This window comes from Somniosus microcephalus, chromosome 15 (assembly GCF_052327205.1).
Source record: "Somniosus microcephalus isolate GS21.2 chromosome 15, FLI_Smic_1.0, whole genome shotgun sequence".
Lineage (NCBI taxonomy): Eukaryota > Metazoa > Chordata > Chondrichthyes > Squaliformes > Somniosidae > Somniosus > Somniosus microcephalus.
In genome coordinates, this window is record NC_141001.1 from 4391075 (window position 1) to 4404653 (window position 13579).

General features: G+C 48.7%; 1 protein-coding gene across 2 annotated transcripts in view; it reads left to right on the forward strand.

The window, feature by feature from the left end:
• nr1h3 (nuclear receptor subfamily 1, group H, member 3) overlaps positions 1-12901 on the forward strand; it is a 301887-nt gene extending 288986 nt beyond the window's left edge. For both annotated transcript variants that reach the window (XM_086007467.1, XM_086007466.1), the window contains 3 exons: positions 7551-7664; positions 10263-10357; positions 12175-12901. In XM_086007467.1, the coding sequence (XP_085863593.1) occupies positions 7551-7664; positions 10263-10357; positions 12175-12321 (356 nt within the window). In that variant the 3' untranslated portion in view covers positions 12322-12901. The remainder of the gene's footprint in view (positions 1-7550; positions 7665-10262; positions 10358-12174) is intronic.
• The last annotated feature ends 678 nt before the right edge of the window (positions 12902-13579 follow it).

Below are 13579 nucleotides of genomic sequence, written 5' to 3' on the forward strand. Positions count from 1 at the left end.
AACCCAATCCCAACTCTCCCACTCCCCATATAACCAACCCAATCCCAACTCGCCCACTTCCCATATATCCAACCCAATCCCAACTCTCCCACTTCCCATATATCCAACCCAATCCCAACTCTCCCACTCCCCATGTACCCAACCCAATCCCAACTCTCCCACTCCCCATATACCCAACCCAATCCCAACTCTCCCACGTCCCATATATCCAACCCAATCCCAACTCTCCCACTCCCCATATATCCAACCCAATTCCAACTCTCCCACTCCCCATATAACCAACCCAATCCCAACTCTCCCACTCCCCATATATCCAACCCAATCCCAACTCTCCCGCTCCCCATATATCCAACCCAGTCCCAACCCTCCCACTCCCCATATATCCAACCCAATCCCAACTCTCCCACTCCCCATATATCCAACCCAATCCCAACTCTCCCACTCCCCATATATCCAACCCAATCCCAACTCTCCCACTCCCCATATATCCAACCCAATCCCAACTCTCCCACTCCCCATATATCCAACCTAATCCCAACTCTCCCACTCCCCATATACCCAACCCAATCCCAACTCTCCCACTCCCCATATACCCAACCCAATCCCAACTCTCCCACTCCCCGTATAGCCAACCCAATCCCAACTCTCCCACTCCCCATATATCCAACCCAATCCCAACTCTCCCACTCCCCATATATCCAACCTAATCCCAACTCTCCCACTCCCCATACATCCAGCCCAATCCCAACTCTCCCACACCCCATCTACCCAACCCAATCCCAACTCTCCCACTCCCCATATACCCAACCCAATCCCAACTCTCCCACTCCCCATATACCCAACCCAATCCCAACTCTCCCACTCCCCGTATACCCAACCCAATCCCAACTCACCCACTCCCCATATACCCAACCCAATCCCAACTCTCCCACTCCCCATATATCCAACCCAATCCCAACTCTCCCACTCCCCATATATCCAACCCAATCCCCACTCTCCCACTCCCCATATATCCAACCCAATCCCAACTCTCCCACTCCCCATATACCCAACCCAATCCCAACTCTCCCACTCCACATATATCCAACCCATTCCCAACTCTCCCACTCCCCATATATCCAGCCCAATTGCATCTCTCCCACTTCCCATATATCAACCCAATCCCAATTCTCCCACTCCCCATATACCCAACCCAATCCCAACTGTCCCACTCCCCATATACCCAACCCAATCCCAACTCTCCCACTCCCCATATATCCAACCCAATCCCAACTCTCCCACTCCCCATATACCCAACCCAGTCCCAACTCTCCCACTCCCCATATACCCAACCCAATCCCTACTCTCCCACTCCCCATATACCCAGCCCAATCCCAACTCTCCCACTCCCCATATACCCAACCGAATCCCAACTCTCCCACTCCCCATATACCCAACCCAATCCCAACTCTCCCACTCCCCATATACCCAACACAATCCCAACTCTCCCACTCCCCATATACCCAACCCAATCCCAACTCTCCCACTCCCCATATACCCAACCCAATCCCAAATCTCCCACTCCCCATATACCCAACCCAATCCCAACTCTCCCACTCCCCATATATCCAACCCAATCCCAACTCTCCCACTCCCCATATACCCAACCCAGTCCCAACTCTCCCACTCCCCATATACCCAATCCAATCCCAACTCTTCCACTCCCCATATACCCAACCCAGTCCCAACTCTCCCACTTCCCAAATACCCAACCCAATCCCAACTCTCCCTGTTGTGTATGTACTTTTGAGAGAATAACTGGTCTCAGACTGCAGTACCGGCAGTGACCACCCCTTTATAAAAGACGCTAGAGAGCCTCTCTTGTTTAGTTTCGTTTATGCCTTTCACCAGTAAAGATCTGTTTGTTTTCTCTCCTGCTAGTCCGTGTCTCAATCATTCACGGACTTAACACTGGCGACGAGTTAGAAACGAACTTACCTGCAACTCAGCAGCAGCTCCGACGACATTGTTGAAGGTCGGAGCCAGAAGAAAGAAGAAAAAAAAAATTGGCCATTGAAACTCGAGAAACGGGCGTCGACCGTCAATCATCGAGTTCAAAACTTGCAGGAGAGACTGTCCAGAGCCAGGCTGGGTTCCTCGGTCCGTGGTTTCCCAGCTAATCGGACTGATGGCAGGTAGTGCTCTGATCCTTCCTGGGCTGCGGCGGGCTGAAGCTCGATCGGGTGGCCTTTCAACAGGGCCGGGCAGCGAGTCGGGAAGCAAAGAGAGAGAGAGAGGGTGGAGCATACAGGGCGCGGCCGGTGTTTCGAAGCTGCGCAGCGTTTGGACCTCAGAAGAGGGAGGGAAGTGTCCCAGAGGGTCCGCTCCATGATGGGAAGATAATAAAAGAAAACAAATTAATATTTAACGCGCAGGAAACCGTGGAAAGCAGCGCTAACAACAGCGGGGAAGAAGACAAAGCGCGGGAGGCGCCATTTTGTTAAATCGGGGAAGAAGGCAAAGCACGGGAGATGCCATTTTAGATTTGCAAGATGCCGAAGACTGGCTGTATCACTGCTTTTGATAATACATTAGAGGACTGGACCACGTATGTGGAAAGAGTCGAGGTATATTTCGAGGCAAATGAAATAGCAGAGGGGAAAAAGGCATCAATATTGCTAAACGTGATGGGCGCTAGAACGTACGGCCTATTGCGGGATCTGATTACTCCAGCCAAACCGAAGGCGAAGAGTTTTAACGAAATTGTTGTTGTTCTACAGGAGCACTTAAACCCTGCACCGCTGTTGATAGCAGAAAGATTTAAATTCCACAGGAGAACTCGGCACAAAGATGAGAGCAATGCTGAGTATCTTACGGAACTACGCAAGCTATCAAAGCACTGCCAGTTCAGAGCAGGACTGGCAGATACCCTACGGGACAAATTTGTCTGTGGACTCCTGAGTGAAGGAACACAGAAGAAGTTACTCACAGAAAAAGAGCTGACGCTAGATAAGGCTTTCAGCGTGGCAGTATCGTATGAAGCAGCAGCCAGGGGAGCTGCAGAAATTCAACAAAAACCATAGGAATACGGCACCCACGAGATGACACGGGGATTTGCAAAATGTTATCGCTGCGGCAGAACTAACCATGACCAGAAGGACTGCTGGTCCAAAGACAAAATATGCAGACAATGCGGGAAGATTGGACACATTGCACGAGTTTGTAGGTCTGGGAAGAAGACCAGCGACAACAAAAAGGCTACTCAGGAACCGTACAAGAAAGTACAAAAGATGACGGACAGTAGTTCCGAAGACCAGATGAGCGATAGTGAATCCGAGAACAGGAGATTAAGCTGTCTCAAACTTCACAATGTAATCACAAAAGAGGATCACTGAACCATTTGGGTCACCCTCGCGATAGCAGGGTCCCAAGTTAAAATGGAATTGGATACAGGATCAGCGCTAACCGTCATGAATCGACGAGACTATGAGCGGCTATTTTCACACATACCCTTGAGAGAGACATCCATCGTCTTGACGACGTATACGGGGCAAAAAGTATACCCCAGAGGAAAAATAAGGGTGCCTGTCGAATACAATGGCAAGAAAATACGGAAATTTTATCTCTACATACTGCCAAATGGTGGACCACCGTTATTGGGATGGGAATGGATCAGGAAGATAAACGTAGATTGGCATTCCATTCATGCAATGACGGTGGACGGTAAAAAAGATGAAGACGTCACTCCTGGACAATTGTCAACAACCTTAGCTAACGCCAAAGAGGTATTTCAACAAGAACTGGGCACGCTTAAAGGCGTAACCGCCTCGTTAAAAATAGAAGAGAATGCAGTTCCCAAGTTTTTCAAAGTGAGACCGGTACCATATGCAATTCGTCCAGCCATCGAGGCAGAGCTGGAGAATCTGGAGAAGGTGGGCGTGTTGTCTAAGGTCGACTGGAGCGAGTGGGCGACACCCATCGTTCCTGTCATGAAGAAAACGTTAAGCAATAAGTCCGGAGAGCCAAGGAAGATTCGCATCTGTGGGGATTTCAAGGTGACGGTGAACCCTGTCCTTCACACAGTACAATATCCTCTTCCAAGGATAGAAGACATCTTCGCCTCACTGTCTGGAGGGAAGCGTTTAACAAAAATTGACCTAGCACAAGCATATTTGCAGATGGAGGTTGAAGAGTCCTCTAGGAAGTATCTCACGATAAACACTCACAAAGGTCTTTACCAGTATCATCGATTGGTATTTGGAGTAGCATCGGCTCCGGCGATATGGCAAAGAGCGATGGAACAAGTCCTGCAAGGGATTCCGGGGACTCAGTGTTACTTGGACGACATCCTTGTAACAGGTGAAGATGACAGCAAACACCTTAACAACCTAGAACAGGCACTCACTAGACTACGGGAACATGGGCTGCGAGCCAACCGCCCCAAGTGCGAATTTTTTAAGAAACAGATATCGTATTGTGGCCACGTGATTGATGAAGAGGGGTTACATAAGTCCCCTGACAAAATTGAAGCGGTTGTTAAGGCCCCAGCGCCTGATAATGTGTCGCAACTGAGGTCATTCCTCGGGTTGGTGAATTACTATCATAAGTTTTTGCCGAATTTGTCGACAATTCTGCATCCACTGAACGCCCTGCTACGAACGGGGGTAGCATGGAAATGGAGCGATGAATGTAAACGTGCTTTTCAGAAGAGTAAGGACTTAATCACTTCGAAGGAAGTATTGGCTCACTACAACCCAGCACTGCCAATCAGGCTGGCGTGTGATGCGTCTCCCTACGGCATTGGGGCGGTACTGTCACATAAATTCCTTGATGGTTTGGAGAGGCCGATAGCTTTTGCTTCACGCTCGTTAACTTCTGCCGAGCGTAACTACATCCAGATTGACAGAGAGGCCCTCAGTCTAGTGTGGGGGGTGAAGAAGTTCAATCACTATCTGCACGGTCAAAAATTTACTCTACTAACCAATCATCAACCTCTTGTCTCCATTTTCAACCCTCAGAAGGGCGTACCGATAATGACAGCACAACGGCTGCAGAGATGGTCCCTTTTCCTAGAGGCACACCAATATGACATCGAGTACAGGGGAACTAAACAGCATGGAAATGCTGATGGATGGTCACGTCTACCGTTGCCGACGGTGGAAGAAGAAGACCTTGCAGTGGATCCAATGGAGTTATTCCACTCGACCATAGTCGAATGTCTCCCAGTGACGAATGCAAACATAGAAACGGAAACACGGAATGACCCGACACTATCACGGGTCTATGATTTAACGGTGAAGGGATGGCCAGCACATGGCGAACCACTGCTGCCAGCATTTTCGCCAAGAAGAGAACAGCTGTCAGTGTGCAGAGGAACCTTGATGTGTGGATCCAGAGTAGTAATTCCACCTAAGTTGACGGATAGAGTGCTCAATGAGCTTCATGAGGGTCATCTGGGTGGGGTAAAAATGAAGAGCTTAGCCAGAGCGTTTGTGTGGTGGCCGGGAATCGATAGAGAAATCGAAGAGATGACCAAGAGCTGTGCAGGATGCCAGAAGGTCCAAAACGCCCCACCACAAGCTCCTCTGCATCCATGGGAGTGGCCCTCATCTCCATGGCAAAGGGTGCACATTGATTTTGCTGGTCCCTTCATGGACTCGATGTTTTTAATTGCGGTGGATGCACATTCAAAGTGGCCAGAGGTAATAAAAATGTCCTCAACCACCACGGAAAAAACTATCGCAGTTTTACGAACCATATTCGCCAGGAATGGGCTGCCTGAACAGATTTGCTCTGACAATGGACCACAGTTTGTGTCTGAAGAGTTCCGGAGGTTCTTAAAGAACAATGGTGTTAAGCATTACACATCTGCCCCATATCATCCAGCCACTAATGGATTGGCCGAGAGGTTTGTCCAAACATTCAAGAAAGCTATCAAGGCCAATGTGTAATGAAGATATACCCCTACAACACAAGGTGGACAACTTCTTGTTTGCCTACCGGAATGCGACACATGCGGTTACCAACCAAACTCCAGCCATGATGTTCTTCAATCGAAGACTACGATGCCGCTTGGATTTGGTTAAGCCAAACGCCCGAAGAGATGTGGAGAACAGGCAGTTTCAGAATATGAATGAAAGGCCGACCAGGAGTTTTAAGATAGGTCAACCAGTTTTGGCCCGGGACTACCGCACTGAGAAATGGCAGCCAGGAACGATTTGTACATGACAAGGACCTCTCATGTGTACCGTGGACATTGGGGAGAGCATTGTAAGACGCCATGCTGACCAGATTCTAGAGTCACTGGAAAACGTCAACTCCACACCACGATCTGATACACCTGGTAATGAAATCGACGTTCCAATTGCAGCTACCGCAGAACCGGTAATATTGGAAGCAGATGAACCAAACAACGACATTGATTCCGACTCAACATTGCCAGAAGAACCTGATACTCCAAAGAGGCGTTATCCAGACAGAATCAGGAAGCCTCCTCAAAGACTGAACTTATAATTGCTTAAACTTAACCAATGTATCTAGCAACAGTAATTGTGATTGTAATTCGTTATCATTAGTTCTTAAATGAATGTTATGTACTGTTTATCTAAAAGGGGAGGAATTGTTGTGTATGTACCTTTAAGAGAATAACTGGTCTCAGACTGCAGTACCGGCAGTGACCACCCCTGTATAAAAGGCGCTAGAGAGCCTCTGTTTAGTTTCGTTTATGCCTTTCACCAGTAAAGACCTGTTTGTTTTCTCTCCTGCTAGTCCGTGTCTCAATCATTCACGGACTTAACACTCCCACTCCCCATATACCCAACCCAATCCCAACTCACCCACTCCCCATATATCCAACCCAATCCCAACTCTCCCACTCCCCATATACTCAACCCAATCCCAACTCTCCCACTCCCCATATACTCAACCCAATCCCAACTCTCCCACTTCCCATATACCCAACCCAATCCCAACTCTCCCACTCCCCATATATCCAACCCAATCCCAACACTCCCACTCCCCATATACCCAACCCAGTCCCAACTCTCCCACTTCCCATATATCCAACCCAGTCCCAACTCTCCCACTTCCCATATATCCAACCCAATCCCAACTCACCCACTCCCCATATACTCAACCCAATCCCAACTCTCCCACTCCCCATATACTCAACCCAATCCCAACTCTCCCACTCCCCATATACTCAACCCAATCCCAACTCTCCCACTCCCCATATACTCAACCCAATCCCAACTCTCCCACTCCCCATATACCCACCCCAATCCCAACTCTCCCACTCCCCAGTCCCAAAGGGGCTGGAATTCCATTCCAATACTGTGTGTAATGGTTGGATGTACAGAGGGGCTGGAATCTCATTCCAATACTGTGTGTAATGGTTGGATATACAGAGGGGCTGGAATCCCATTCCAATACTGTGTGTAATGGTTGGATGTACAGAGGGGCCAGAATCCCTTTCCAATACTGTGTGTAATGGTTGGATATACAGAGGAGCTGGGATCCCATTCTGATACTGTGTGTAATTCCTTATCCCTCTTTCTCCTTGCCTGGCTCAGGACTACAGTTTGAGTTTATCAATCCCATCTTTGAGTTCTCAAAGGGTATGAATGATCTACACTTGGATGATGCGGAATATGCTCTACTAATCGCCATCAATCTCTTCTCAGCAGGTATGGGGTCTTGTCCATCTGTACAATTAAAGGGACACTTCACATTGACTGCCTTCCTTCTACACTGGTCTTTAATTATCACTACAATTCTGAAATTAACACTATCAGATTGTGGTGTAGGCTAGAAACTATGTAAAGTGACAGATAAATAAAACCATGAGACAATGCAGCAGATTATATTAGTTCAGAAAATGTCTGTGATACAAAAATGCATATAGCACAACCCTACACTAATTCTTGTGAGAATACTAGGCCTGAGTCAGCACCTGCAGCATAATATATTCAATGAAATCATTGGAAATCAAATTCAGGCAGCTTTGATGGCAGGGGACGATTTGTAACAGCAGGTTTACACACAGGTGGACAAGTTGAATATCCATCCCATGGCACTTCAGCAGATTCACCGTCTCTGGCCTCCCAGTGGCTTCAGAAATAACAACTAGAGCAAGGCTGTCTGAGATATTCTTTCCATGTGAATTGAATAGGAATTAAAACTAGGGGCTGCTTGCTTGTCAGAGTGCTCTGCTTGTAGCCTTTGAGTTAAGCCCTAGGAGATAGGAAACCTAAAGGGCCACTGCTTGATAATTATGCATACAGCTGAAAGGAAATATGCTCTGAAGCACCAATTTAAAACCCAACATCCAATACGTAGCAAGCCCAACAAGAGGGGGGCAGTTCTGGATTTAGTTTTAGGGAATGAAGCTGGGCAGGTGGAAGGAGTATCAGTGGGAGAGCATTTTTGTGGTAGTGATCATAATTCAGTTAGTTTTAGCAAAATTATGGATAAGGACAAAGAAAAAACAGGAGTAAGGGTTCTAAATTGGGGGAAGGCCAATTTTACTAGGTTGAGAAGCAGTTACTTGAAGGTTAAATCATTGTCCGAGCAGTGGGAGGTGTTCAAGAGGGCGATACACGGAGTTCAGGGTGAACATGTTCCCACAAAGAAAAAGTGTAAAACTGCCAAATTTAGAGCCCCCTGGATGACAAGGTGCATACAGGGTAAGGTAAGGCAATAAAGGGAAGCCTATATCAGATATCGTGAGCTCAATACTGCAGAAAGCCTAGAAGAGTATAGAAAGTGTAGGGGTGAAATTCAGAAGGAAATTAGGAAAGCAAAAAGAGGGCATGAAAAATTACTGCCAAGTAGAGTCAAAGAAAACCCAAAGAACTTTTATAATTATATAAAGAGCAAGAGGATAACTAAGGAAAGAGTAGGGCCTATCAGGGACCAAAATGGTGATGTATGTGTGGAGGCGGAGGATGTGGGGAAGGTATTTAATGAACACTCTGCAGCTGTATTCACAAAAGAGGGGGACGATGCTGATGTTGAAGTTAAGGAGGAAGATAGTGAAATATTGGACGGGATAAACATAGTAAGAGAGGAAGTATTAAGGGGCTTAGCATCCTTGAAAGTAGATAAATCACCAGGGCTGGATGAAATATATCTGAGGCTATTAAAAGAAGCAAGGGAGGAAATTGCGGAGGCTCTGACCATCATTTTCCAATCCTCCCTGGTGACAGGAGTGGTGCCAGAGGATTGGAGAACTGCTAACGTTGTACCATTGTTTAAAAAGCGAGGAAAGGATAAACCAAGTAATTACAGGCCAGTTAGTTTAACCTCGATGGTGGGAAAATTACTGGAATCAATTCTGAGGGACAGTATAAACCTTCACTTAGAAAGACACAGATTAATCACAGAATCACAGAAACCCCACAGTGCAGATAGAGGCCATTTCGGCCCATCGAGCCTGCACCGACCCATATCCCACCCGATCCCCGTAACCCCTACACCAACACATATCCCACCTTATCCCTGTAACCCCACGTATTTAATCCCCCTAACACTAAGGGTCAATTTATCATAGCCAATCAACCTAACCCGCACATCTTTGGACTGTGGGAGGAAACCGGAGCACCCGGAGAAAACCCACGCAAACACGGGGAGAATGTGCAAACTCCACACAGACAGTCGCCCGAGGCCGGATTCGAACCCGGGTCTCTGGCGCTGTGAGGCAACAGTGCTAACCGAGGCCCCATCTGCCCTCTCAGGTGGGTGTAAAAGATCCCATGACACTATTAGAAGAAAAGTAGGGGAGTTCTTCCCGGTGCCCTGAGCAATATTCATTCCTCAACCAACATCATTAAAACAGATTATCTGGTCATTATCACAGCGCTGTTCTTGAGAGCTTGCTGTGCGCAAATTGGCTGCTGCTTTCTCCTACATTACAACAGTGACTACACTTCAAAAGTACTTCATTGGCTGTAAAGCACTTTGAGATGTCCTGAGGTCGTGAAAGGCACTATATAAATGCAAGTCTTTCTTCTTTCATTCAGGAGAGGAGGGGAATAGGTCGGCTGCTCCTGGCAACAGCCTGTCAGTCACAGTCGTGGCCAGTGGGACAGACGGGGTACTGGAGGGATTCTACCCTTAGGGACAAATTACACACCACTCCAGATTGTACATCTAGCTGGAGGTACTCGGTCCCACCCTACCGGTACTGCGGCCATCCCCAGTGTATCCATTCTGCCAATACAACCGGTAGGTTAGTGGTGGTGTTCTGAGGTAACCATACTGAATCGCATTGTCTCTTTCCCCAGACCGCCCGAATGTTGAAGACCATGAGTTGGTGGAAAGGCTGCAGCAGCCTTACGTTGAGGCTCTCCATTCCTATACACGGATAAAGAGACCAAACGTGAGTGATGGGTGCTGCGTCTGGGCCATCAGATTCACCTACCTTCCTTTCATTTCATCGTCTTTACTTTAAATATCAGCAATACAACCTCGCCCTTCAGGATTCATTAGAAAAATCAAGTTTTTTATAATAATTGCTCAGTGAACCTCTAACCATGCAATCTCACCTCACACCTCAGCTGGGGCAACAACTAAAGCCATCATTAAACATAATAAAAAGTGTCGCTCAGACAAGGCCCACCCACCCTGGGGTGTCACTACCTCCATTCCCAGTGACCAGGATTGACCCACCCACCCTGAATTGTCCCGACTTCCATTCCCAGTATTTATCGGTACATGTAAATAAACACTAAGGCCCAGAAATTGGGTTTTGGCGCAGCGACGGCTTTAGCGCCGGAAGTTAGTGCCGGAGCTAAGTCGCGCTGGGCGGGCCAAAAATTCACTACTTCTGCGCCCAAACGGCTGCCGGCGCTGCTGAAAGCTGTTAGCGCCTGAAAACTGGTGCTATGCGCTGAATTTCGGCGCTATTCCGGCGCTGCGGCGCCCGCTGCGGTGCGGCAGGTTCGGGAAGTGCAGGCCTCCTCCTTCCCTTAAGGAGGAGCTGCCTGCACCCGGCCGCGGCCCGCGATAATCTTTTTAAAAATGAGCCCGGCACCTCGGACAAGTGCCGGGCTTGCTTCTGTTCCGGGGGGGGGGGGGGGGGAAGTCCGGGGAGGGAGCTGCGGCCAGGCGGGCGGCGGGAAAGCGGCCGGCCGCCGCGGGGCCTTTAATGCGCCGGCGCAACGTTCTGTAAGGCACCTCTGCCAGAACGTTGCTTGCGGCTGCCACGAGCGAGGCGGCTGCAACTCAATTTCCGAGTTCGGGCGGGTTACCATGGCAACCGGGACGCTGCGCACACCGATGACGTCATCGGTGCCGGCGCAGCGCTACCGGCCTAACGCCGATTTAGGGCCCCTGTCAATTTCAAAACTGGCCATAACTTCGCCGCTAGGCCCTCTAGCGCCTCAAAAGCGGTGCTAAGGCCAGTGAATTTCTAGGCCTAACAGCCTTACTCGGTAGACTGGGTCCCAAGTACACCCTGCCATTGACTCCCAGTCTTCGCTCCTTGTGCATCCCTCGTCAAACTCTTACTCACCTTTACATTGCTGACGGCCTCATATTCCTGGCCTTGCTTTATTTCTTCTTCTCTTACTACCTTTCCACATCCCTATATCTGAAAATACTTCTCTTGTTTTCTGTAGATTTGAATTTCTGGTTCCACTAATGACTGCACCCTCTCTCATTCCTGACTCATTGGCAAGATCACCTCTTGTATGGTCTTAAGCATTTGTCTTTGCCTTTAATACTCTGTCAGATCTGATCAGTGCTGTTAAAGATGCATTCTAAAATTAAGCCAAGTGTACACACACTTACCTTGGCCACCAAACTAGCAAAGTTCTTCCTGATTTGTTCCCGGGATATGTGCACACCTGACACGGCAGCGACTTCTATCCACATTGCTCTGCTGCTCTTGGCTTGAGGAATTCCTTCAGCTCCAGAGGGGACCACCCTTCTGTGCAAGGCACCTCCACAGCGTGTGCCCTGGTTTGTTTCTGCTTCTCCATCTCTCCCCCACAGTAGCAGGGCAGCTTCAAGGGTCCCTTTAAGAACAATTGGGGCAAGATAACTTGCCCTTTGACCCTGGTGTACTCCCAGCCCCTCATGCACTGATATCCCTATCTTTCAGACGGGCTCTAACCAAACACTAACCTGCTCTCACTTTCATGTGCTGAGTGTACAGTGAGTTCATGTTGACTCGGTACCATCTATCTGTTGCAGGACCACCTGATGTTTCCGCGGATGCTGATGAAGCTGGTTTGCCTGCGGACTCTGAGCAGCGTCCATTCCGAGCAAGTCTTTGCACTCCGACTTCAGGATAAAAAATTGCCGCCTCTCCTTTCAGAAATCTGGGATGTGCACGAATGACCCCGGAGCTCTCCGTGTGGTGCCCATCTCACCGTCTCAAGAAGGCCGCTTCACTTGGTGTTAACGAGGGGTGGGAAATAAAACCAATTGAGAGAGGGGTCAGTTGACAGAAGGAGTTACAAAGAGCACCAACCGCAATTATCAATGCAACAGTCTCAAGGTGTTGAGAGACGTTTTAAGGGGACTTTCTATGTTGGATCTGGAGAGATCCCATTTTGCTATGCTTTGTTTTCGATTTGTAAACTGTTTGGTACCTGACGGTCTCTGTTCCTGTTTATTGTCCGGATCTTTGAGCAGCAGTCTTTAGTTTCACCTTGCGGCCTGGTCTCTCTGTGCGCTGGACTTGCCCAGAGCAGCGTGGCAGCTGCTCCGGTTCTTGTGATATCGCCCCGGTCCCAACCTCAGAGGCCGGCTGAGCGAATGCACTACTGGTCAGCAGGGAGCAGGTGGACTGGACCGCTGGACAACATCACCGGGAGACCTGCGGCCGAGTAACCAAGGTCGCAGCATGTTCTTCGGCGCAGCTTTACATGAAGCCATTTCATTTGTACTAATGCACTAAAACCAACCTGACAACTCACTCAAATTGATGTCTATTTACTGCGTCTGTCTGTCCCAGACTGGTGTTTATTTACATTGTCTGTCTGTCCCAGACGAGTGTCTCTACACAGTGTCTGTCCCAGACTGGTGTCTATTTACAGTGCCTGTCTGTCCCAGACTGGTGTCTATTTACAGTGTCTGTCTGTCCCAGACTGGTGTCTATTTACAGTGTCTGTCTGTCCCAGACTGGTGCCTATTTACAGTGTCTATCTGTCCCAGACGGGTGTCTCTTTACAGTGTCTGTCAGCCCCAGACTGGTGTCTATTTACAGTGCCTGTCTGTCCCAGACTGGTGTCTATTTACAGTGTCTGTCTGTCCCAGACTGGTGTCTATTTACAGTGCCTGTCTGTCCCAGACTGGTGTCTATTTACAGTGTCTGTCTGTCCCAGACTGGTGTCTATTTACAGTGTCTGTCTGTCCCAGACTGGTGCCTATTTACAGTGTCTATCTGTCCCAGACGGGTGTCTCTTTACAGTGTCTGTCAGCCCCAGACTGGTATCTATTTACAGTGTCTGTCTGTCCCAGACTGGTGCCTATTTACAGTGACTATCTGTCCCAGACGGGCGTCTCTTTACAGTGTCTGTCAGCCCCAGACTGGTATCTATTTACAGTGTCTGTCTGTCCCAGACTGGTGTCTATTTACAGTGTCTGTCTGTCC